A 26,029-nucleotide genomic window follows, 5' to 3' on the forward strand; every position below is an offset into this window, starting at 1 on the left:
AGAGGTCCCGGGGACGAAGCGAGAGGGAGGCGCTCCGGGGAGGCCCCCGCACGGAGCATTTTCCGCGTCCTCCAGCAGAGGGGCCGGCCGGCGGGCTCGGCGTCCCGCATAATAGCCGCTTTGATGCCGGCGGCGGGGAGCAGAGGGGAGGGGAAGCGGGGCGGGCCGGGCGGGGAGGGAGGGGGGAGGGGAGTGTCCCGCCGCCCGCGCCATCCCTCCGCCCCTCGGTCCCGCCGCCACACGCCGCGCGAGCTCGGACCAGGCGCCCGCCCCTCCTCCTCGTCCCTCGCTGGCGGCCGCGAAGCCCCGAGCCGGCGGGAGCCGTGTGCTCACCATGTCGGTCGCGCTCAGCAACAGGTTCCAAGGTAGGCATCGCGGTGCCCCCGCCGGCCCGCGCCCCTGCCCCGCCCCCTGCCCGCCGGCCCGCGCCTCCGCCACCCCCCCGGCCCGCGCCTGGTGGCCCCCGCCCGCCACCTGTGCGCGCGGGGCGCTCGGTGGGGTCTGCGGCGCGCGGGGAGTGGGCGCGGGCCGAGGGCGCGCGGCCCGGAGAGAGACCCCCCGGCTTCCCCGGCCGCCTCTTTGTCTCCTCCAGGAGGGAAAGCCTTCGGTTTGCTCAAAGCCCGGCAGGAGAGGAGGCTGGCCGAGATCAACCGGGTAAGCGCGCGCCGCTGCCTTCGCTTTTCCAGCTCCACGCTGCCCCCCAGGGCAGCGTGCCAGTCGCCCCCAGATCTCCCAGCGCCCCTTGGGGTGGGTCCCACCTCCGTCTGCGAGGCTGTGCTGGCTGCAAAATCAACCCCCCTCCTTCTCCCGGGCTTTCCCCAATTTCCTCCCTCCAGCCCTGTCTCCGCGCCTCCAGGTAGGTCCCCCTCCAGCCCCTCCACCTCCCTCTGGTCTCGGGTTGCAAGTTGTCCCTCTCAGACTAGGGAGGTGGGGCCCTCTCTGGAGCTCTGATGCCAGCCCAGTTCACCCGCCCTGGGCCCCCCGGAGCTGGCCTGGGATCTGGCGCAGGGACTTGGCACTGGAAGGGCCCCCCGATGTCTGAGTTGTCCCCTGTTTTACATCGGGGGAGGGAAGAGAGGCTCAGAGAGGTGAGGGAGCGGCCCAAGGTGGCACAGCAAGTCTGGGTCAGGCTGCTGTTAGGACCCCGGGCTCCAGACTCACAGGCCAGTGATCTCGCCCCCCAGAAAATGTTGGCCTCCTGGCTGGCTCCCCCACTCCCACAACTCCTTCTCACTCCAGCGCTTTTAGGAAAGGTTGCCTTAGATACTTGATGCTTTTCATCCTGGTCCTGGTGGATTTCTATAAAGAAATCCTTCCGGCTCTTGCCAGACACACAATGGGACGTTTTAGACCTTTGCTTAAAGACTACATTTAAACTCTGGAAGAAAGGGAAAACTGTTGGGCCTGCTCGGATTGGTCAGAACCTCAAGGCCGCACCACAAGCCCTGGGCTCAGATCTGGTCTCCACCATGTACCAGTTCTGCGGTCCGTAGCAAGGACCTCTCCTCGCAGAGCCTGGGTCCCCCAAAGGGCTCAGTAAGGGAAGGAACGTCTTGTGATTGGTCCAGCACCTGGCCCGGCAGGAGAGAAGACCTCCATGGGTGATATTCAGATGACTTCTTAAGGAGGATGTCCCAGGTTTCTAGCTGGTGGCAGAGTCATGCCCACTGAAACAAGGCTGGACATTTCCCCTGCTGGTTCCCTTGGGCTGCTGGGCATCCAAGATCCAAGTGCGGCTCAGAGTCCCAAGTGGACAGCGGTGAGGGTCCGCGGGGCCCTGGGGGGAGGCCGTGTGGAGGAGGGTCCGAGGGCTGTGGCACAAATGTTGTATTAACTCTCACCCGGGGCTTGCAGTCTGATTTCCATGGACTGTCTAGAACTAGGCAGCCTGCCTGGTTTCACTCCACCAGTAGGAAACCCTTGGAGGGCTCTGGAGACCCCAGGGTCCCACCAGGTTAAACTCTGGCCCCCTTGTCATCATCCTACGCCTGGCCTCTTGGTGCCTTCTTGAGCGCAGCTGGATGTCAGGACCTGGACGTCTGGCTGGGACTCTCAGGGGTCCAGGCTGCTGGGCTCCCTCCCAGGTCCCATCTCAGCTGGCCCAGCCTTGGTGTTGGCTGCTTTTGCCCTCTGGACGGGAGCCTGGAACCCTGACCTCATACAGCCCCCTGGGCCACTCAGCCGGCTGGGTTCCAAGCCAGTTGAATCCACCCACAGCCAGAGGACCCCGAGCCAGAGACAGCTGGAGATGGGAGAGAGGTGACTATAGTTGGACAGACCAGCGGAGCTGAGAGTATGTGGGACTTTCCATGCCAACCCTGCCCGTGGGGGATGGGGCGACTACATGGGGTGGGGGTGAGGCTACAGGGCTGTTCTGGGAGGTGTGCTGACTTGGCTCAGGAAAGGGAGGGACTGTGGCTCTCAGGGGCCAGTCTGGACAGCACTGAGATTGGAGATGGTGAACACGAGAGAGCTATGTCTAACCACCTTGGGACCCCTGCGCCCAGAGAGGGCAAGCCACTCGCCAAGGCTTCACAGAGGCCAGTGGCAGAACTTCTGGTCTAGTGTCCTTTCCCTGCCTGGATGCTATTCTGAGATCCACTGTGGGAGCCCAGGCTGGGCTGCTGGGATCTAGGCTCTGGGCTCCCAAGGAAGGAGGCACCAGGATGAAACTAGAAGCTTGAGCTGTTCCCTACCACAGCAGCAAGTTTGTCCCACCATAGTTGAGAGTCATGGGTGGAGGGGGGTGTTCACTGGCTCTGTGACCTTGGGCAAGCCTCTTGAGATAATGGTAATATGTTTGTTGTGATTTTTCAGCTGAGATAATCTATGTAGAGTACACAGGAGAGCTGCCTGCTGTCTTGATTGTTATCATTGGTTTGTTTGGACTACAAGGTGCAGGAGTGGAAACCAGGGGCAAGGTCTGAGATAGGCTGGCTGTCCATCCTGAACCAGACCCCTTTGTCTGGCAGAATCTTATCTTCCCCTTCCTCAACTGGGAGCAGAGATGCCTGCTCTGTTCCAGGTCCCTACAGCGACTGTCACTAGAGATGATCAGGCTGAAGCTCCTTGCAGACTCTCGGGGAGTCACTGCGTCTGAAGGTCTGCGGCCATTTCGCACATGGCCATGGCCGCAGTGGAGGTTCCCTAGCGTGGATGGATTCTTGTTGTTCAGTCGCTCAGTTGTGTCTCACTCTTTATGACCCCATGGATGGCAGCACGCCAAGCTTCCCTCTCCTTCACTGTCTCCCAGAGTTTTGCTCAAATTCATGTCCCTTGAGTCTATGATGCTATCCAGCAGTCTCCTCCTCTGTCACCCCCTTCACCTCTTGTCCTCAGTCTATCCCCCAATCAGGGTCTTTTCCAATGAGTCAGGGACCACTATTGGCAGCCCAGATTGCCTGCTTTTGGGGTGTAGCTTCATTGCTCCACTGAAGTGGGGTTTTTGGGGTGCTGGGCTGAGCAGCTGCCCGGTGGCCCTTTGGAAGCTGGAAGGCATGAAGGTCAGAGCTTCATGACTCACTGTATGTGTTTGGGCATTGCTGTGCCTGCTGCCTGGGGCAGAGCCTGGCCTGGCGACGAGCTCTGGGGGCTTCTCTGGGCCAACAGTTTCCCTGTGGCCTTTCTCCTCCCTGGGATGGGCCAGTTTCCAGAGGGCAGCAGGGTAGCTCAGTCTTGGCTATTGTTATGATAAGGGATTCAGGAGTCAAAAGAGAAGGAGATTTGGGTGGACCCAGAGGTCCCTGTAGAGCTGTATGAAAATGCACTTTTTGAGGTTTCACTCTAGCTTTTGCTGTCATTTTCTGCGCACTTGGCATGTGCTGGGAAGTATGCCAGGCATGCTTGGGACATTATCTTACTGGGTCCTCACTCCAACCCTGTGAGTGTCTGTTCCCATATTGCATGAGGCGAGATTCAGAGGGGCCGAATATACTACCTGGGTTTAAACAGCCACATGAGGCTCCCCAGGTGGCTCAGAGGGTAAAGAATCTGCCTGGAATGCAGGAGACTCGGGTTCAGTCCCTGGATTGGGAAGATCCCCTGGAGGAGGGAATGGCAATCCACTCCAATATTCTTGCCTGGACAATCCCATGGACAGAGGAGCCTGGCGGCGACAGTCCGGACACAGCAGAAGCAACTGAGCATGCACACACACACAAGTGGCCACACTTGACCCCAGCCTTTCCTCTCCATCTCTGAGCTTGGCTGGGGCTCCCCTGTGGGCATCCCCACGCTGTGTCTGTGTATATCTGTGTGTGTGTGTGTCTGTGTGTGTACGTCTCTGTGTGTGTGTGTGTCTGTGTGTCTGTGTATATCTGTGTGTCTGTGTGTGTATGTGTGTGTGTCTCTGTGTGTACGTCTCTGTGTGTGTGTATATATCTGTGTGTCTGTGTCTGTGTGTGTGTATGTATGTGTGTGTGTATGTGTGTATGTGTCTGTGTCTGTGTATATCTCTGTGTGTATGTCTATGTGTGTGTCTGTGTATGTGTGTCTGTGTATGTGTGTGTGCCTATGTGTGTGTGTGTCTGTGTGTGTGTATGTCTCTGTGTGTGTCTGTGTGTGTCTGTGTGTGTCTGTGTGTGTGTCTCTGTGTGTACGTCTCTGTGTGTGTGTGTGTATATCTGTGTGTCTGTGTCTGTGTGTGTCTGTGTGTGTGTCTGTGTGTGTATGTGTGTATGTCTCTGTGTGTATGTGTCTGTGTCTGTGTATATCTCTGTGTGTATGTCTATGTGTGTGTCTGTGTATGTGTGTCTGTCTGTGTATGTGTGTGTGCCTATGTGTGTGTCTGTGTGTGTGTATGTCTCTGTGTGTGTCTCTGTGTGTGTCTGTGTGTATGTCTCTGTGTGTGTGTTTGTGTCTGTGTATACCTCTGTGTGTATGTCTATGTGTGTGTCTGTGTGTGTATGTGTCTGTGTGTGTGTCTGTGTGTGTCTGTGTCTCTGTGTGTGTCTCTGTGTGTGTATGTCTCTGTGTGTGTCTGTGTGTGTGTCTGTGTCTGTGTGTGTATGACTGTGTGTGTGTCTGTGTGTGTCTGTGTGTGTGTCTCTGTGTGTGCCTGTGTGTGTATGTCTGTGTGTGTGTATCTGTATGTGTGTGCTTGCGCGTGCGCATTCTCTGCATCACTGGAGCCAGCAGGACCTCCTACCCCCCTACATAGCTGACATTCCCCGCACCCTGATGGCATGACAGGTGACCCTGGGTCAGCCAGACCCGGCCTTATATGGCAACAGGACAGATTCTCTCCAGCTTCTTGCAGGAACCAAGGGAAGCTACAGGACTGGGCGGGTGCCCCTCAGAGTGCCCTTAGCCATGGGATGGAGCAGGAGGAGCCTGGGAGGTGGTGAGAGCTGCGGCTTGCACCGGCCAGAGGCCAGAGGCTTATTTACAAAGTAGCTTGCATTGTGCTTTCGCTCCAGGCCTGGTGCTTAGCGCGCCTCATCTCACTGACTCCTCTCAGTGGAACGCCGGATGAGGTGGATGCCCAGCAAGAGTCTGTAAACATCCTCGTGAGACAAGGATTACTTGGCCACCCAGGTTAGAGATGAGGAAACAGAGGCTCAGCCAGGTGAAGTCACCTGCCCAAAGCCACCCAGCCAGGAAGTGACAGAGCCGGGATTCTGTCTCCCAACGCTGCCCATGGCTCGGCCTGGCCCCTGTCCACCAGGTGGCTGTGGCCTCACTATGACACAGGCCTCTCTTGCTTACGTGGATAAGGATCTCTGGCTACCATCCCGCCCTCTCAGCCCTCCAGGGTCGAATGAAGGGCACTCGGCATTCCCTGTAGCATTTTGGTGCCTGATGGTTAGTCAGAGCCCACGTGCCACCTGCGCCAGGAACTGGGCACAGCAGGCCGGGTAGCTCTGCCCCGGGGGGTGCTTCTCCCTGGCCCCTCCCCCAGCAGCGGGAGGCCTCTGAGCCCTGGCCTGGCACTGCACAGGTGTGTCTCTTGTCCTGTGGACTGGCAGTGCTACCCTGTCCCCTGCCCAGGTGAATGCCCAGCTGGCATCCCCGGGCACCCGTATCTCTTGCTCTTCCTTAATATATTATAAGGGAGATGGTGATAAGCAACCACGTGAGCCTCTGAGGATTCAGTGTCCCTGCAGGTCCTGCCCCTCTCGACCTTAGTGTGGCCACATCACAGAAAGCCGGAGATGGAATTTCTGCAGAGTCTGCTTCATTCGGGCAGGTGGTGGGGTGTTTTTCTCCAGCTGCCCTGTCTATTGGCGAGCACACTGTGTCCGGATGAGGCCCCAGAGCCGCCGTGGGGAATGTGAGCCTGTTGTCCTCGCGGGTGCACATTACAGGCACCTGCTACATGCCAGGCCCCAGGCCAGGCATCCGTGACCTGGCTCTGGCCCTTTAAGAGCCTGTGGGCTGCGTCAGAGGCCACAGGGCCAGGCATGGTGCCACCTGTCCTTGGGGTTTTCTCCCAGGCCTTCGGCCACCGGCCCCTTGGATGGCCTCCAAGATGGTGATATCTGCCTGCCCTAAAATTCTGCTGCAGCTAATACATAAAGACATGCCTGGAGGGCCGGGAGCAAGCATCCGGGAGCAAGTGCTAGAGGTACCAGCCCAGAAAGGGAGTTACATGGGGTCCGGGGGTGGGACAGGCAGATGGCGAGGATCAGGAGGCCAGGACACAGCATCCTGGGGCTGCCAACCCCTGCTGGTTCAGGAAACAGCCCCTTCTGGGCATGAGCTCTCAGGGGGAGACTGGTGTGTGTCAGAGTATAGATGACCAAGAGAGGCAGTAGCTGCGGGCACCATCCCTGGGGTCTGAGATGGGCGCACTTTGTCCTCTGTGGATGGCCCATTACTACCAGCTCAGCCTGGTATCCAAGGACAAAGCCAAGTTTGCCCTGGAGGAGGAGGAGTGACCAGGGGTCAAGGCTCACCAGGAGGACTTGATGGCACAATGTGAGACAGAGTCGTGGGTGGGCCTCTTCTCTGCCCTTCCGCTATACACTCTCTTGGTGTGGCTTGAGTTTGGGTGATCCAAACACACAGTGATAACTGCTAACCTTTAGTAAATATACTGGGCTTCCCTGGTGGCTCAGACAGTAAAGAATCTGCCTGCAATGCAGGAGACCCAGGTTCAGTCCCTGGGTCAGAAAGAACCCCTGGAGAAGGGAATGGCAACCCACTCCAGTATTCTTACCTGGAGAATCTCATGGACGGAGGAGCCTGGGGGGGCCACAGTCCATGATGTTCACAAAGAATCAGACATGACTGAGTGACTAAGCATATATACAGTAAGTATACTAGAAGTGAGGATTTTTCTATACTGTTCACTCATTTAATCTTTATACCAACCCAGTGAGGAGGTTCTGTTATTATGGTTCCATTTCACAGATGAGGAAACTGAGGCCCAGAGTTGTAAAGCAAGTTGCCCTGGGCCACAGAGCTAGTAAGTGCTGGAACTGGGATTTGAGCCCAAGCAATCCAAGTCAAGCTCCCTTCCCCATCCCTATGCCGAGCACGCCCTGCACTTGCTGGAGGAAAGATGGTTTGGTCAAGACCTTGCCCTCTGAGGCCTCAGTTTCCCCAGGTGTTGACAAAGAGGACCAGCTGGATCTCTGAGGAGTCCCTTCTGGATTCTGTGACTGGGTGGATGTCAGAGCAGCTCTGCCACCTCTGGGAGTCCAGGCCATGGGCAGTGACCTCCTGGCTCATGGCTTCTTGTTTTCAACCCCAGGCTCTTTCCAGCTTGCATTTCCTGGTCCTTTGTTAGGAACTGACCAAGCCCCCAAGGGCTCTAGACTGTCTACTCTCAGAGCCCAGCGGGCCCCTGAACTCCTCATACCTGGATGCTCTGACAGCAGTTTCTGCAGCCTGAAAAACTGGTCTGTGGGGACAGTGGGTTGGAGTGGGAGTGGGATTGGGGGATGGGACTAGAATGAAACGTCTGCACACACACCCCTTCTCAACCCCCTAGAGGGCTATAGAGTGGTTCCCTGGCCTCTGGAGTAACCTCTTTCTGTAGCTGCCCAAGAAGAAATACTGCCCAAATCCCAGTATTGACCTTCTTTGCCCGGAAACAGTGGCCAGGCCTTGTAAGGGGCAGGGAGGGACCTGGGATGGTGAAGGCAGATAGACCTTGAATTGTGAAAACACTGTGATCTTGAGTAAGCTGAGCAATCTCTCTGGACTTCCGTTGTCTTATCTGGGAAATGAGGACACCCGGAGAAGGGAAAGGGCAACTATAACCGGCTTGAATTGGGGGAGGGGGTTTCCTTCCTAATCTGTTTAATAGTTGATGATGGTCTGGATGATGAGCTGGGGGTTATAAGTGGATTGAATGTATAGAAACGTTAAATGATAATAATAAATTGTTGTTCAGTAACTAAATCGTGCAACCCCATGAACTGCAGCATGCCAGGATAATAATAAATTGCTAACATTAATTTAACGTTTACCAAGTGCCAGGCGCTGAGTTAAGCACTTTAGGTATATTTACCTACCTACTGTAATACTCAGGACAAGCCTATGAGGTAACTATTTTTCTCCTTCCCAGGTGGCACAGTGATAAAGAATTCACCTGCCAAGCAGACTTGGGTTTGACCCCTGGGTCGGTAGGATCCCCCAGAGAAGAGAATGGTACCCTACCCCAGTATTCTTGTATGGGGTGGACAGAGGAGCCTGGTGGGCTTCAGTCCTTGGGGTCACAAAGAGTTGAACACGACTGAGTGACGGAGCATGCAGAGATGAGGAAACTGAGGCCCAGACAAATGAAGTCATTTCCCCGCGGCACTCAGTGCGTTCAAACCTAGGCATTCTGACTCCAGCTCGCCCTCTTGTTTCTGTTTTTGGCGGTGGTGGTTTAGTCGCTCAATTGTGTCTGACTCTTGTGACCCCATGAACTACAGCCCTCCAGGCTCCTCTGTCCATGGAAATTCTCCAGGCAAGAATACTGGAGTGGGCTGCCATTTCCTCCTCCAGTTTCTTTCTTTTTCTTCAAACATCTAAGGTGACCTTCTAGTTCCATCTCCTCCACCTGGGGGCCCAGAGCTAGGGCAGGGGCTGCTGGGGTCTGGAGAAGGCACCCGCCCAGTGGGCATGGCTGTGCCCTGAGGCTGGGCAAGGATGTAGGGGGAGGAGTCTGGAGGGAGGAAGCTGTGGGCTGTGCATGAGCAGGGACCAGGAATCCAAAGCTCCGAGGTGGGGTGGGAGCTGGCAGCCCAGCCAATAGACCTGTTCCTGCCTCCCGCCTTTCCGCCTCCCCATGCCCTTGCCAAAGGCATGGTCCACACAGCTGCCCCAAGCCCGAGGTCAGCAGTTTATGGGCCCACCCGCCCATAAACAGGTCAGCTGCTTCTCCCGCCCATAGTTGCCCTATGGCTCAAGCATTTATCACTGAGGGAAAATGTCGTTCCAGTCTCAGTCCTCTCCAGCCTCTGTCATGTGCATAAACATGCTTTTGCAAAGCTGCCTTTTCCATTTCAGGAGGGAGGGTGGAGAAAGTCTTCCTGGGCTGAATGCAGTCCTCCCTGTTCACTCAGTGCTCACATTAATTGAGCACCTACTATATGTTAAGAATTGCCAGGTGCTAGGCATCCGTGGGGCAGAGACAGTAAACACATCCTCCTAGAACCTGTTACCAAGAACCTACCTTCTCATAGCATTCTTCCAGCACCCACTGCCACTTCCTTCCTTCTGCTCCTCACCTCTGCTCAGGGAGGGAACCCGAGCCTCTGCTGTGGAGTTTCATCCCAGCTCAGCCACTTGCCAGCTGTGCTGCCTTGATGTTGTTCAGTCGTGTCCGACTGCGAGCCCACAGACTGCAGCATTCGAGGCTTCCCTGTCCTCCACCATCTCCCAGGGTTTGCTCAAACTCATGTCCATTGAGTCGATGCCATACACCCATCTCATCCTCTGTCGCCTTTCTCCTCCTGCCCTCAATCTTTCCCAGCATCAGGGTCTTTTCCAATGAGTCGGCTTTTCGCATCAAGTGGCCAAAGTATTGGAGTTCAGCTTCAGCATCAGTCCTTCCAATGAACACCCAAGACTGATCTCCCTTAGGATGGACTGGTTGGATCTCCTTGCAGTCCAAGGGACTGTCAAGGGTCCAACACCATAGTTCAAAAGCATCAGTTCTTTGGTGCTCAGCCTTCTTTATGGTCCAACTCTCACATCCATACATGACTACTGAAAAAACCGTAGCTTTGACTAGACAGACCTTTGTTGGGAAAGTGATGGCTCTGCTTTTTAATATGCTGTCTAGGTTTCTCATAGCTGGAGAAGGGAATGGCAAACCACTGTAGCATTCTTGCCTTGAGAACCTCATGAACAGTATGAAAAGATTACCTTGATGAGCAAGTTGTTTATCCTTCCTGAGTCTCAGTTCATTGACACTTCCTGCAAATATTGGCCAAAAAGTTCATTTAGGTTTTATTATAGGAAAACCACTTTTTGGCCAACCCAGTATTGACTGAGCACCTATAGAGTAGAACCCAGCAGGGGCAGACAGCTAATGGACAACACCCTCAATAAGCAATTACACTGTAAGTCGTGTTAAGAGATAACTCACCGTGGAATGCAAAGTGTTATCTTAAGGTGGATCGGAAGTGGGGTGGGGTCTCCAGGAGGCTGTGTGGCATTGAGAGGGTGACAGTTGAGTAAAGACCAGAAGGAGGTGACATGCAGCTATGTGCACTCCAGGCAGGGGACACAGCTGCCATCCCGTGGTGGGAGCACACCTGGCATGGGGGAAGCAGAGAAAGGAGGCAGGATTGCTGAGGCACCCACTCTGGGGGTGAGAGCTGGGATGTAGAGGGCAGAAGTGAAATAGCATGTTAGATGGTGATCAGTGCTAAGGAGGAAATTGGCTTTATCAGTGAACAGACAATAGTCTTGGACACCTAGGGCTGCCTGCTGAGAGCCAGGCCCAGGGTCAGGTCCAGAGAGGGGTGTGGCTATTAAGCACCCCGCAGTTCAGGCTGAGCTCTTGCCTTCAGGTCTGATTTGTCTCCAAGCCCTGGGATGGAGTCCTACCCCTTGACCCCCATCCGTCTGGAATCCGTAGAGGTGAAACCTTGAAACTCAGAGTGGGTCTTGAACCCACAGTCTTTTAACTAAGATCACACACTTGGTCTCAGGACTTAATGAAGCTCAGGTTCTCCATGTCTCATCACAGAAAGAATTCAATGAGAGACGAAGTGATAGGTAAGAAGTGGATTTACTTAGAAACACTCCACAGAGAGTGTGGGCCATCTCAGAGAGCGAGAGCTTCGGCACGGTACAGGGTTGTCAGTTTTTATAGAGCTGGGTAATTTCGTAGGCTAATAAGTGGGAGGAATATTTCAGCTATTTGGGGGAAGGGGTGGGGATTTCCAGGAACTGGGCCACCGCCCACTTTTTGCCCTTTAAAGCTGAGGCTCCCGGTCTAGTGGAGGTCCCCTCGGCCACTGTCTTGGACCTGTTTGGTTCTAATCAGTCTGTGTTGCGTACTCAGGCTGTATCATTCTTTTAAAGTCATCCCCCCCCCCCCCTTCCCTCCTGTTTCAGAGGTGGTCAACATACATTACAGACAGGCTCCAGGATGGTACAGGATTTCTGGTCAACCAGAAAGAACAGGGGAGTTCAGAGGGCCCCCAGGTCTCTCCCCAGAGGATCTCAGATGTTGGGCTTTGCCTGTGCTCTTGTGCTTCCTAACATGATCAAGTGAAGGGGTCACAGGCAGTATGGTGAGTAGCCTAAATGGATTCCACTTAAAAATTCAGAGATTGTGAACTTCCTTCTCTTATGAAATATCCTTTTCTGAACTCATGGCAACCGTCAATGGTCATTGTTTAAAGACTCGACTTGGCAAAATAAAATCTTGGACGCCCTATATTCGCATTTCCCCCTATTTTTTTTTTTAATGTTTCTGCTTTACCCCAAAGGCTGGGAAGCCCTGGCTGGTTTGTACCTCCGCCAGACAGATGTGGCATCTGTGACCCCAGGAGGTGCCTGGTTGGCACAGGGTCACAGACAAGACTTAATTGTCCTGCTCTTGGTCGGCGGGGGGGTGGGGGGTAGGGGTGCAGAGGAGAAGAGCTAGAGCTACGAGAAGAAGCCAAGAGGAAGGGATGGACAGACAGAGCCAGCCGACAGGAGGGCAGTCTCCCAGGCTGCAGGGGAAGGTTCCAGCTCAGCGGAGCCAAGTGCAGGCAAGGCTGTGCGTGGTGCGTGGTAATGAGGCTCCGAGTGAGGCTGCGGCTGAGCCAGCTGGACCCCATGGGCCCCGGGGCTGCCCCCTACCTGCTCAGCTGCTGGAGCCACGGGCCCTGGGGTCCGATAGATGCGGGTTCCAAACCAACCTTGAGCTTTCACCTTGCCTGGGTACCTTGGACGTGTAATATATTGACCACCTTGGTCCTATTCTGACCTGCAAACTCAAGTAACGGTGGCTGTGAGAACTGAGTGGGATCGCATAGTGTCTGCTGAAAGCAAAGGAGCAATCAGAGGCCCCCTGACCCAGTGAGAGAAGCCACATTGGCAGGGCGGTGGCGGTGGAGGGGGGTGCCTCCTACTCTGTCAAAGGGTTCTGAGTTAGTAGGGAGGAACTCGAACCCTCGAAGGGATCAGATGCTGCCCCACACAGAGTTGTACCTCTTGTTTTCTGAGCAGGGACGTTTGAGCCTGGTGCTGACTACCCACAGAGGGTTGTCTCCACTGAGGTGTAGGTGCCTGAGGAGGTGGGCACCTGTGCGCCCATTTAGCAGCCAGTAAGGAGGAGGCTGAGATCCAAACCCAGAGAGCTTTATCCTAACCAAGGTGCTTGTCATTCTCCCATTCTACATTGCATTTACAAAGACTGGCTGGAGAGGTAGTGAGTTCCCTGTCCTAGGAGATGTGTGAGTATAGACTTGTTCATCATTTAGCAGGAAATGATGGCAGGAATTATCAGAAACAGGTTGCATGATTGGCCCAGATAATTTTTTCTTTTCACTTAAAGATCATTCGTTGAACTACAAGTATATATTTATATGGGACGTTCCAAAATTTTAAATTAGAATTTTGTAAACTCCTCCAAATTAATTTGTAAGATGTATTTTTCAATAGTAGTTGGCCTAGTCATAACAGGAAAAACATTCAAGAGAATGGTAGAAACCCAAGTTCAGTATCGTGATTACCTCTGGGAAGGGGGAGAAATTGGATTAGGGAAGAGCAGAGCGGAGCTTCAAACTGTGTATTAGTTAGGCCTAGATAATATTTAACATTTTACTTTATTTTAATGTTTTTGGCCACACTGCATGGCACGGGTTCGAACAGGGATGGAACCCGAGCCCTCTGCATGGACGCGTGGAGTCTTAACCACTGGACTGCCAGGGAGGTCCTCTAACGTCATGTTAAACAGGGACTTCCTGTAATTTTACGATAAGGACCTTGTGTTACCCTCCTTGGTCTCCCCTGCTCCCAGGATACCTAGAACAGAGCAGTGTACCCTGTGGTCCCTCAAAAGCTGTTGAAATAATGAAAGGGTGGAGTCACAGGCATGTCCATGCAGCTCAGTGAGAAAAGCAAGGTCCAGGGAAGTGGAGGGGAAATTCTGCAAACGCTGGTGCCACGATGGGAGCGCACCCTCTGCTTCCTCCTCTGAATGCAGGTTCCAGGGCCACTTGAAGATGAGCAACAAGGGAGGTAAGACACAGGAGACCTGAGTTCGATCCCCGGGTCAGGAAGATCCCCTGGAGAAGGCAACGGCAACCCACTCCAGTATTCTTGTCTGGAGAATCTCATGGACAGAGGAGCCTGGCGGGTTACAGGCCATGGGGTCACAAAGAGTTGGACATGACTGGACAACTAACACTTTCAGTTGCAAGTAAGACACCTGCCACTGTGCCCAGCCTAGCAGGTGCTAACTGTTAGTTTTTGTTTTAAAGTCAGATGAATACCCTGCTCACTGCCCATTTTTAAGTGTTGGGATTAAAGGTGCATGCTTTAAGTCAGACAGAACTGAGCTGAAGCTCTGGCTCTGTGAGCCTCAGTTTCCACATCTGTAAAATGAGAATAGTAATTATAGCTACCTTCTGGGCTCACTGGGAGATCCAGAGTGAATGTGTGGGCAGGTGCTTCATTCTGGGACTGTTATTTAATCCTGCTCCATCTCCCTTCAACCCCATCTGGTTCTGAAAGGGCTCAGTTGAGTTTCTTGAAGCGTCTGAGGGGAAGGCAGACCCTGTTTTACAGATGAGGACACAGGTGGGAGGGTAAATGACTTCTGGAGAGAGAGTAATAATAATAATAACATAACAGCTATTGTTTATTGAGCTGCCAAGATTCATATAGATACTCTCCTTGGATTCGCAGACAAGAAGAAGTTGACGATCAGTTCAGTTCAGTTCAGTCACTCAGTCGTGTCCAACTCTTTGCGACCCCATGAATCGCAGCACGCCAGGCCTCCCTGTCCATCACCAACTCCCGGAGTTCACTCAGACTCACGTCCATCGAGTCCGTGATGCCATCCAGCCATCTCATCCTCTGTCGTCCCCTTCTCCTCCTGCCCCCAATCCCTCCCAGCATCAGAGTCTTTTCCAATGAGTCAACTCTTCGCATGAGGTGGCCAAAGTACTGGAGTTTCAGCTTTAGCATCATTCCTTCCAAAGAAATCCCAGGGCTGATCTCCTTCAGAATGGATTGGTTGGATCTCCGATAGTTATACCCATTTGGCAGATAAAGCGAGAGAGATTCAAAGAGGGGTCAATTGGCTCAGGATCGCCTACTTAAGGAGTGCATGCTGGAACCACGTGATTTGCCTTTGCAGCTCACGGCTTTGTGGAACTTGAAGCTTCCTGGGTGCCCAGAGGGGAAGCCCAGGTCCCTGTGCCCCTACTTCAGAGGCTGACTGAAGGTGCTTTGTCTTCCAGAGCAGAACCACTGGGCCTCACCGCCAGCTGCTAAACAAACTTCCTACCCACGGGCTGGACTGTGCAGGTCTGCCCCTGAGGGTTGACAGGAGGCCAAGATAAACCCCGAAGCCTCCCTCCCAGTCCGGCCAAGCCCAGCCACCTGGCGGGAAGGGCGGCACCGGGCAGGGGGCCTGTGTGTTGGTGAGCTTTGCCTGCTGACCGCCTGCTCCCCGCTGTCCTCTTCCTCCATAGGAGTTCCTCTGCGACCAAAAGTTCAGTGATGAAGAGAACCTGCCGGAAAAGCTCGCAGCCTTTAAAGGTGAGCTGGGGCTGGCTGCCCCCCATCCCCAGGAGAGCTGGGTGGCCCCCCTTGCTCTCACACATAGCGTTCCTCACCCATAGAGCCAGGCTGCACCCCGGTTTCATCCAAAACACCCCACTTCCAGGCAGACTGTGAGACAGGGTGTCCAGCCCCGGGGACACCCCTCGCCCGCAGGCCCCGGGCCCGCCCTGGCCCTCTCTCCCCTCCGCTGCCCAGCGTGGCTCAGGTTGGCTCCTGCCCGCTGCTGCCCAGGCCCACCCTGCTCGCTCCCGGGGCCCCAGGACACAATCAGCTCTTTGTCGCCGCGCTTGCCTCCCCTCCTCCGCGGTGGAGCGTCTCGGGAGCCCCTGCGGAGAATGGACGTTTGTGTCGCCACAGTGGGGCAGGGGGCAGAGTTTCTGCCCATTGAATCCCCAGCAGCACAGGATGAAAAGAAAACAGGGCCCAGGAGCCCGCGCGGGGCGGGGGCGGCAGAAAGGTCCCTCTGTTCTGGGCCCTGGTGCTTGGTTCCCAGCCAGCAGCTTGAAAGGAGAGGAGCTGTGCACAGAAGGAGCCGGACAGACCCACCTTTGGTGCCCAGGAGATGCACTCTGGGTGTGGGAGCCCTGGGCGCTCTGGGGGACCACTCGAACTTGGCACTGTGGGCATCCTCACTGCTCCAGGGCAGAGAGCTGGCCAGTGCTCCTCGGACCGCTTACAGCTCAGCCGTCCTTGAGGCAGGACACCAACGGCTGAGCGTGTGCTGAGCGCTGACCTTGTGCTCAGGGTTGCAGATCGCCCCGCCTCAGCCCAATCCAAGCCGCGAGGAGATGGTGCAGATGAAGAAACTCAGGCTCAGAGAGGTGGTGTCATTTGCCTGGGGTCACACAGCTCACTACTGGCAGAGTTGGAGCTTGAACCCGTATTGGTCTTACTCCAAAGCCTCTGCTCTTAACCATTACACAATTGGTGCTTTTTACATCATAAAGAAAGAAAAAAGGAAGAAAGAAGGCAAAGAAGTAGAAGACAGACACTCCCGCCCTGGCAGGTCCTTCTGCCCCTCCCTTCCCTGTGCCAATGCAGAGCGGCCAGTCTCTTTCCTTCTCCCTGAATACTAACAGGGTCACTCTTCAGAGGTGGCTCTGAGAGGAGGGATAGAGGTCCCAGGGGGCTCCACGCTCCTGGTCCTCATTGGGATGTAGGATGGGGTCCATCCTGGGACCACAGGAAGATACCTCGGAAGTGAAGGGAATGTGGAAGTTTTAAATCACTCACTCATTTTATCTGCAAATGAGTCCTACTAGGCACCAGGCCATTTGGGACCTGGGGGGCACAAGGAACACACACACAGGGCGGCCCCCTGGCCAAAGGAGCCCGTGTCCTCGTGGGGGAAGGGTGGTGAAGAGAGAGCAAGGGAGTAGAAAGGGTGTCAGATGATAGTAGGTGCTTTGTGGGGGTGACGGGGCCCAGTTAGAAAGGCTGGAGACCCCTGAAAGCAAAAGGAAAGGCCCTGAGAATTCCTGGAGGGACATTCCAGGCAGAGGGGTGGCCAGGCTAAAGCAGGAGCATGTGGGAGATGGGCCAGGAGCCGTAACATGCTGCTGCGGGGAGCAGGGTGGGATGGGGGACATTGAAGGGGAGAGGCAGGCCTGGAGTCTGGAGGGCAGACGCTTGTGAAGGTCACGGGGCCTTGCAGGTCACTGGGAGGATCTTGGCTGTCTCATGCTGGCTGCTCAGTGCAGAAGAGACCCCGAAGGTTCTGCCCTCCTGTGGCAGGGGCGACCTGCCCAAGGCCACAGGACTTCCCTGCACACACTGCCTTCTTAGGAGATACCAGGCTCATTCTTCCGACCCCTTGATCCAGGAGGTCGAACTCCAAGTCTGTAGCGAGGTTTGCAGGGAGTGTCCGGGGACCCCGGGGCACTGTACATGGCACTTTGTGGTCAAGGGCAGCTGCATGAGCATTTGTCCTAAGAGAGCATCAGGTTCTCAGTGAAACCCATGAGCCGCCTACAAAAGATCAGAACTGTGGGGACTTCTTAGCTTGGAGGTTCTCTCACCCAGCTGCCCATCTGAATCACCTGAGATGCTCTGAACCCACCAATTCCTGCCCCCAAGATCTGCTTCCCAAATCCTGCAGATCCGCCTCCCCGGGGCTGGGTATTTATTTCAGTCTCTTCACAGACGGTTGGGATGCGGCCAGCCCGCACTGCTGGGGGTCTGGGGGAAAGCAGCTGCCCATGTTGGCAGAGGGTCAGAGTGGACCCTGGGCATCTTTCTCCACCTCGCCTGCTGTCAAAAGGTGCAGTGGGGTGAGCCCTTTCTCCAGAGACAACAGCTGAAATGGCAGGACTTGGCATCGAGCCCCCCAAGTGGGGTGAGGAGGCTGGTGTGGGCTCCCTAAAGACCCAGCCAGTTACCCCCCAGGGGAGTCACTGGGGCCCTGCTAATGCCAGTTTTTGCTCTGTGATTTCCAGAGAAGTACATGGAGTTTGACCTGAACAATGAGGGCGAGATTGGTAAGTGAGACCCCAGGGGTGCTGGGCTGGGGGAGGGGAGGCAGTTTGATGGGTCGGGGGTGGCAGGTCAGAGAGTCCTCCTGCCTCACCAGCCTGTGGTTTCCCAGTGAACCCTCCTTCCAGCATTTCTCCTCCTCCTCTGTCTTCTCTCGTTTTTCTCCTTTTTGAATATTTTTATCCTGTTTTCTTTAAAAATGAAATGTGAAAGTGTTCGTCATTCAGTCACGTCTGACTCTTTGCGACCCCATGGACTGTAGCCTGCCAGGCTCCTTTGTCCATGGGATTCTCCAGACAAGAATACTGGAGTGGGTTGTCATTCCCTTCTCCAGGGGATCTTCCCCACCCAGGGATTGAAGCCGGGTCTCCTGCATTGCAGGCAGATTCTTTACCATCTGAACCGCCAGGGAAACCTCTTTAAAAATAGGGGGTTATTAAATTAATACATCATCACTATAAAATGGTTTGGAAATCACCGCAAAGCACAGGGACAAAATACGTCACCACAACCCCACCTCCCAAAATACATCACCACAACCCCAACCCCAATAGCTTCCTTCCATTCTTTGTGCTAATCACAAGCAGTTTTATACCGCTTTAGAGCCTTTTTTAAAAAATAATATATTGTTTGTATTTTGACATATGATTCACTTTTTTGAACTATAATTAATGGCTGCATAATATTCCATTGTGGGGATGGACTATAATTTATTCACCCGACACCTTAGCATCGCTCTGTCAGACGATGTCTGGTTTTAAGTCTTACGGATAATCCCATGAAGGACGTCTTTGTACGTCAATCCCTGTCCACACTGCTGATTATTTCTTTAGAGTAAATCTCAGGAATTAGGCATTCTGGGTTAAAGGCTTTTGAAGCATCTTGCCAAGTTGCCATCCGGAAAGGTCTTGCCAATTTAGTTTGGCCCACAGCGTGGGGGAACGGTTCACTCCTTCCTGTAGAGCGTTGTCCAGCTTTCATTGAAATGTCCTGGACATCCTGGCACCTCGGTTTGACATCAGTGCGGCCCACCCTGCCTCTCTGGGGAGCTGGTCCACCCCTCCCCCGGCCCTAAAATTGGCCCCCGCCCTACCCCCACTCCGCTGTTTGCTGACCCATTGTTCATGGAACAATCCGAAGGAAATTGCCTCAGATCTTGGGAGCCAGGAGGTCAGAGGCAGCAGCTCCTCGGGGTGCCTCCCTTGTTTTTCTTGAATTTGGTTCATTTGTTGGCTTTCTTGCTCTGTAGGCTGTTCTGGGCCCCTTCTCCCTTCCAGCAAGGTGGAGCCTGGGACTGTGGGGTGGGAGAGGCAGGTCGGGGAGAAGCTGGCAGCCAGCACCCGGGGAAGCGATTTCTGATGCATGGGTCAGGCCGACTCTCTGATCCCACTTTGCTGGAGTCGATTTCCCGGGTGGCTGGAGCAGTGGACTCACGGTCACCCGAACCTCAGGCAGCCGCAGGGAAAAAATAGAATGAAGAGAGCTGTGTGTCAGGGGCATCCTGTGCATCCTCACTCCACACGATCCCATTGACTATTTGATCACTGATGGCAGGAGGTTCAGAGAGGTTAAGGAGTTTGCCCCACATCCCACAGCCAAGAATAGCAGAGCTGGATTCCAACCCAAATCTGCCTGACTTTAGAAGCCCATGTCCCTAACCCCTAGTCCATACTGCCTCTGAAGAGGGCAGGGAGGGTGTGATGGGCTTATTCTCCCAAGAGGAGAAAAGTCATTGCCTGCAGTCTCCAGGGAGGGGCCATCCTGCTGGGCTTCTGGGCATGGGGTGCCGCCTGGGAGCTTCCCAACTTGGCCCGGCAGCCTGTCCCCACTTAACAGATCTGCTTCTCCTCTGGCAGATCTAATGTCTTTGAAGAGGATGATGGAGAAGCTTGGGGTCCCCAAGACCCACTTGGAGATGAAGAAGATGATCTCGGAGGTGACAGGCGGGGTCAGCGACACCATCTCCTACCGAGACTTCGTGAATATGATGCTGGGGAAACGCTCGGCGGTCCTTAAGCTGTGAGTACCTCCTGCCTCTCCTGGGGTCTCCGGAGGCAGAGTCACCGTGTGTGGAGAGGTTCCTGGCTCGGCACCTGAGCCAGTCCCCGGCCAGGAGGTAATTTATTTCTCTGACTCACTGGGCAAGGTTCTTAACTTCGCTGAACCTGATGTCTCATCTATCAAATGGTCCCATTAATAAGTACCTTGCCCGCAAAATGAGCCCATAGCAGAACCTAGCGAAATCAGGGCTTGGTAAGCGGCAACGGTGATGGTGATGACGATGATGATAACTGCACAGCTGAGACCTTCTGACCCTCAGCTTCCTCCTTTGTAAAATGACTCTGCTACTCCACAGATTGTTGTGAGCATAATCTAGAGCAAAAACCAGCTCAAAAGGTAGGTAGTGTTCAATCTTGATGCTGTTTCTTTTTTTTTTTTTTCCCAATTCTGCTTCTTTAAAAAAATTTTTTTTGGCTACAGTGGGTCTTTGTTGCGGCACAAGAGTCCTTTGTTGCTTCTCTAGTTGTGGCATGCAGGCTTCATCACACCACGGCATGTGGCTCTTAGTTCCCCGACCAGGGATTGAACCTATATCCCCTATCCTGGAAGATAGATTCTTAACCATTGGACCACCAGGGAAGTTCCTCTTGACGCTACTTCTTGCTACTGAAATGACTTTGGGAATATTACTTTTGGCCCCTGAGCCTCAGTTCCTTCACCTGTAAGATAGAGATGATCTTATGTATCTTGCATGAAGTGTTGTCCTGAGGGTTAATGAGCTAATACATATGAGGAGTCCAGCACCTGGCTGATGGCAAGCGCCTAGTGTGTGGTAACCAAAATCCCAGTTTGCATGTACTTCCCCACTGGAGAGCAGCAGAGAAATTCCTTGGAGAGTCCCACAGTATTTGTTCAGACTGTAAAGGACCCTTGCTTGGATTTTATAAGATTAATTAAAAAACATTGAAACAGTTGATTTATGATATTGAGTAAGTTTCAGGTTTATAGCAAAGTGATTCAGTTATACATGTGCGTGCATGCATGCATGTTAAGTCACTTCAGTCGTGTCGCTTTGGAACCCTGTGGACTGTAGCCGACCAGGCTCCTCTGACCATGGGATTCTCCAGGCAAGAACACTGGAGTGGGTTGCTGTGCCCTCCTCCAGGGAATCTTCCCAACCCAAGGATTGAACCCACATCTCTTGGGTCTCCTGCATTGGCAGGCGGTTTCTTTACCACTGGTGCCATCTTGGAAGCCCAGTATGTATGTATATATTTTCAGATTCTTTTCCATTAGGGGTTATTATGAAATATTGAATATAGTTCTCTTTGCTATACAGTAAATCCTTGTTGTTTATCTGTTTTATGTACAGTGGTGTGTTTGTGTAAGGTTAACTTCAAATGTACTAATGTAAAATATACCTGTCTCACTTTACAAAGAGTAAAGCTGAGTGACCTGCTCATGAGCCCATGGGTTTCAGGCTGGTCAGAGCGTTTAGTGGGGGGCGGGATGATCGGGAGGTATGGTGGGAAGACCATATAGGTGAGATCACACCGCACCTGAATGGCTAGGTGGTAGCAATAGGAGTGATGATGCTATTAAAATGACACCTAAGATTCAGTGGATATTTGCTCTGTATTGGGCCCCAGTCTGCACGTTGACTCCTTAGATTTGTCATTTATGAATTCAGTAAATATTTATTGAGCACCACCTCTGTGCCAGGAATTATGCTTGGTGCTGGGGACCCATGAATTACTTACATTCTAATGACAGGAGACAGACAAAAACAAGGCAAAAACCCCAAACAGCAGGTTGCAATAGGGCAGCACACAGAAAAATAAAGTGGGCAAGAGGACTAGAAAGAGGCGGGGTAGTGGAGAGGGAGGATCTCAGCGAGGTGACATTTGACCAGGGCCCTGCGTGAGGGGGATGTGAACAGATGAGGTGGGGGAAGCTGCACGTGCAAAGGCCCTGTGGCACAGCCGTGCTTTGATGCTCAAGGAATAGCATAAAGCCTAACAAGGCCTGTGTGCCTGGAGGACACTGAGTGAAGGGTGAGTCTGCAGAGATGGGCAGGGGCCAGACGATGTGGGGCCTTGTCGTCCACGGTTGATTTAGCATCATTTGCTTATTTATTTTTGGCTGTGCTGGGTCTTCGTTGCTGCATGCAGGCTTTCTCCAGCTGCAGTGAGTGGGGGCTACTCTTCGTTGCAGTGTGCGGGCTTCTCATTGCAGTGGCTTCTTTTGTTGCAGAGCACAGGCTTGAGGCACGCGGGCTTCAGCAGTTGCAGCTCTTGGGCCCTAGAGCACACAGGCTTCAGCAGTTGCACCATGCAGGCTCAGGAGTTGCAGCTCATGGGCTCCAGAGCACAGGCTCAGTAGTTGTGGAGCCCAGGCATAGTAGCCCTGCAGCCTGTGGAATCTTCCCAGACCAGGGAATGAACTCGCATTCCCCCACATTGGCAGGCGGATTCTCATCCACTGCACCACTAGGGAAGTCCCACGGAGCTGACTTTTAAAAGGTCTCCCTGACTGCACTGGAGGAAGAGTGGCTGCAGGCAGGTTGTTAGGAGACTCACACGCTTGTGCAAGTAAGAAATGAGGTGCTCAGCCTGGAGGGGCTGAAGTGCAGGTGGGCAGGGGCTGTTGGAGTTGGGGGTGATCTTGGAGTTAGAGCTGGCAGGGTTGCTTCCAGGTTTAAAGGAAAACAAGGAGTCTGATGGTTGTAAGGTCTGGGTTCTGAGCTGACTGAGTGATGGTGCAGTTTGCTTTGAGAGAAGAGCAGGGGGCAGGTGGGACTTGAGCTCAGTTTTGATGTATTGACTTGGAAGTGCCCCTAGACACACAAGGGGAGAGGTTGAGGAGGGAGCTGGCTGTGCAGGTCTGGTGCTCAGAGGCCCTTTGTGGACGATTGAAGCTTGGATGGGATTCAGAGCCAGGGGCCTGAAGGAGCCTACCCAGGGAGGGAGACCAGAGGGAGGAGAACACTGTCGCTTGGAACAGCTCCAGGATGTGAGCGGTTTTGGCATCATCACATTTAGTTGGAAACACTGAGCATGTGTTGAGTGTCTTGCTTGTGGCACCAGCTGGGAAGGAGTAGGGCTGGGATTCCTTCCTGAGGCTATACCTTGAACCCCCACCCTCTGCTCCCCAGACTTTACTGTCAGAGCAGTGGGAGATTTTTGAAGATCTGGGTTTTGAGCAGACCCACAGCGCACACTAGCCCTGCCTCCTCCAGGCAGCGTGGTTGGGGGAGGCACATGACCCAGAAGTCTGAGGTCTGGAATCTCATTCTGCCTGTGTGGCTCTGAGTCACATTGCCCCTTGGCACCTCAGTGTTCTCCTCTGTAAAATGGGACCATCTGCCTGCAGAGGCTTCTGGGGAAATCCCGCTGGAGAGAGGATGCAAAGGCATTCTGTGGTGGTCCCTGCAGATGTGAGGGCCGGGATGATCTTTCCCTGGACGAGGAAAAGAGTTCTAATCCTGTTTTGTGTTGTTTTCTTTTTTTTTTTTTCTCACCACTTCCAAACCAGAGTCATGATGTTTGAAGGAAAAGCCAATGAGGGCAGCCCCAAGCCAGTCGGGCCCCCTCCAGAGAGAGACATCGCCAGCCTGCCCTGAGGATCCCTGCCTGGACCTGCCTCGCCCTCCCCACTCTCTTCCTCCCTCCTGACCTCACCCTTCGTGACTCACTGTGACCTCTTATTCGTTTTGTTTGGTCGTCGTGTGTTTGTTTTTTCTTCAGCAGAATCAGTGATCTCTTTGTATAGCACAAATGATCTGCCTTAAAGGGGCCCTGGGTTGGGGAGTCCAGATCGCCTCCCTCTCTTTTTCCTTGCGTCTCCCCTCCCTGTGCAGAAGGGCTGACATTAAACCAAAAACCAGACGGAACAGGGCCGGGACAGGGAGACCAGAGCCTGTGATTCCCACACGTGAAGCTGGCACTCTTTGTCCTTCCAGGTCTCTGAGCTGAGTCCTGGCATCCTGGCCTGGCCCTGGTGAAGACCTCAGCCCACTTTTAGAAGACCCTGGGGTTGGGATAAGGCTGTAAGGTCTCGTTAGGGTTTCCTCAGACAGGGATCTTGGGTATGCTAGGATGTGGCCACTCAGGGTCCCACTTCCCTGGCTGGTCTCCCCCCGTCCACGCCTTGTCTTATTCTCAGTGAGGTGACAGAAGGAGACGAGGAGAGGGGCTTGGCAATGTGAGCCCTTCCAGAAGTTTCCAGAGGAATCCTCTAATCTTGCCCCCGGCCACACCTTTACAGGCAGCTCAGAAGGAGGCTGCAGCACCCCCTGACCCTTGCTGGGGCTTCAGAGGTGGAGGGGATCCTGGGGCCTTGGGGAGGGATTCAGCTCAGTCTAGTCCCACCTTTCAGGGAGGATGTTGAGGGCGATGGGGTAGGCGGGCAAGGACTTCAGTGCTCATGGCAAAGAGAGGCAGCACCCCACTGTTAAGCCAGGAGCTGAGAAATAGGTTGCCTGATCTGCTTGAAACCTGACTCTGCTTCCTCTTTTGCCTTCACACCTTCCGTACACCACTCATTCATTCGTTCTCATTCATTCACTCAGCCACTCAACAGATATTTATTGACAACCTATTATAAGCTTTAAGCCCCCACCCCCACCCCACTTTGTCCTGACATGTGCTGTGCCCACTGTCTCTCTGATTCATCTCTCTGTTTCCAAATCACTCAAAACCTTGAGCCTGGGAATTGGATCAGGGTCACCTGTGTTTTTTATTACGGACTAGAGTTTTAGAGCCCTGAGCCACCCTGCGGGTTAGCTGGGGCAGGCCTCTCAGTTCACAGGTGACAAAACTGTGGTGACCCACAGGGATTAAGTGCCTTGTCCAAGGTCAGGGGTTTATCTGGAGATGGGGGGATCTGGACTGGGGCCTGGGTGTTCAGATACCCTCTGCCCCTGCCTCGTCTCTGCTCTGGGCTGGCCTCAGTCAGTGATGAAAACAAGGGAAGGGACAGGGAGGGGCAGTCTCCTAGGTCAACCCTCGGGGAGGGCCCTGGGCCAGAATTCACCCTTCCTAGTGCCTCTGAGGCAGGATCAGCAGGGCCGTCAGCCTTGACCCCACCTGTATTCTGTAGTCCCTTCCCCTGCCCACTCAGGACTTAGATGCACTCATCCATTGCACATGTTTATAAGCACCTGTTACCGGCCAGTACTGAAAAGGACAGACTTAGAGTCTAGTGGGGAATTCAGACCCTGGTGATGAATGTTGGGAAAGAGGAAGCTATGAGGTGACTGCATTGCAATCCTAGGGGCCTAACTGGGCCCAAGACTGGGCAAGAGTCCTGCAGAAGACTTTGAAAAACTTCAAGTGGGAAGGTCTGGGGGCTGTTGGAGGCTGGAGCCAGTGTGAGCTCCCCGTGGCTCCTTTGACCCATAATCAAGGACCCAAGGAGCTGACTTGACGACAGTTTTTGAGGAAGTGGAGCAGGTAGGGGGTGGGGATATGGCCAGGTTGGATTAATCCACTGGTCTTGACCAGTTCAGGAACAAGATTATTCGGCCATGACTGGCTGATCTTCAGTCTAAGGAGGTACTTCAAATGCATGAGCCTAGTTGAAGTTTAAACCCCAGCAAAACATTCCTCCCTGTAAATGTAAAATCTCACCCCCACATCTCCTCCCTGCCCCCACCCCCGAGATCCTTAGCTGAGCAAGTGTCTATCTCCTCCCCTTCCCACTGCCTCTCCTTTCTGGGACAGGCTGAGACGTTTGAGCAAGGAAATGCCTTCCTTGACCTTTCATCATAGTGTATCTGTACCTTACTCAGACAAGAGGGCAGATCCATCTAGGCTTAGTGCAGTGGTTACACACTTTACAAGATTGCAGGAAGCCTCTTTAAGGGAGGAGAGCAAGTGGCTGTGTTTTCAGCTTTTCGAAAGAGCAGGAAAGGGTTCTCTCATTGGATGGGGAGTGTCCTGGGAAACCCCACCAGTTCCTTCATCATTTCTTGGAATGCAGCTCCTGAAGGGAGAGAGTCTCAAGAGTGGTTCCTGAAAAGGGAGGTCTGCATGTATTTCAGACTGTGGTTATTAGCTATAGGACTCTTACTTCTTTGGCTAAGGGCTCAGCTTCTTAGAAGTCAGCTGCCTTCTTTCTGAAAGACCAAATCTAACTAATGTAACCAGCAACTTGGGGACTGCCAAGTATGGCTTTGTCCCTGCCATTCAAAAGGAAGGAGTGTGTCGGGCAAGTTCAGGTGGATGCAGTATGTGTGTGTGTGCGTGTGAGTGTGTGTGATACTGGATATCATCTCTACAGACTGGAAATAAAACATACAAACTTATCCACGTCTTGACTGGTGTATTCTGGCGATGGCTCCGACACTCAGGAAATTCAGAAGAGCTAGCTCATATAGTGA

The 26,029-nt window shown here is 53.7% G+C and overlaps 1 protein-coding gene across 3 annotated transcripts; it reads left to right on the top strand.

The window, feature by feature from the left end:
* Positions 212–25,956, top strand: AIF1L (allograft inflammatory factor 1 like). Of its 3 annotated transcripts, XM_018055992.1 has the most exons (6): positions 212–365; positions 593–654; positions 15,084–15,150; positions 17,610–17,651; positions 19,503–19,665; positions 23,182–25,956. In XM_018055992.1, exons 1-6 carry the CDS (start codon positions 335–337, stop codon positions 23,267–23,269), a joined length of 453 nt encoding a protein of 150 aa, XP_017911481.1. In that variant the 5' UTR covers positions 212–334; the 3' UTR covers positions 23,270–25,956. The 3 variants fall into 3 exon arrangements, with proteins under 3 accessions (XP_017911481.1, XP_017911482.1, XP_017911483.1); XM_018055993.1 differs by lacking the exon at positions 593–654 and having other exon boundaries at positions 218–365; XM_018055994.1 differs by lacking the exons at positions 212–365; positions 593–654 and adding an exon at positions 14,838–14,916.

Source organism: Capra hircus, chromosome 11, assembly GCF_001704415.2.
Source record: "Capra hircus breed San Clemente chromosome 11, ASM170441v1, whole genome shotgun sequence".
NCBI classification, from domain to species: domain Eukaryota; kingdom Metazoa; phylum Chordata; class Mammalia; order Artiodactyla; family Bovidae; genus Capra; species Capra hircus.

Coding starts and splice junctions, on each gene's coding strand:
- AIF1L (XM_018055992.1), top strand. CDS start 335: ATGTCGGTCGCGCTCAGCAACAGGTTCCAAG. Junction 366..592: donor GCTCAGCAACAGGTTCCAAG/GTAGGCATCGCG, acceptor TGTCTCCTCCAG/GAGGGAAAGCCTTCGGTTTG. Junction 15,151..17,609: donor AAAGCTCGCAGCCTTTAAAG/GTGAGCTGGGGC, acceptor TGTGATTTCCAG/AGAAGTACATGGAGTTTGAC.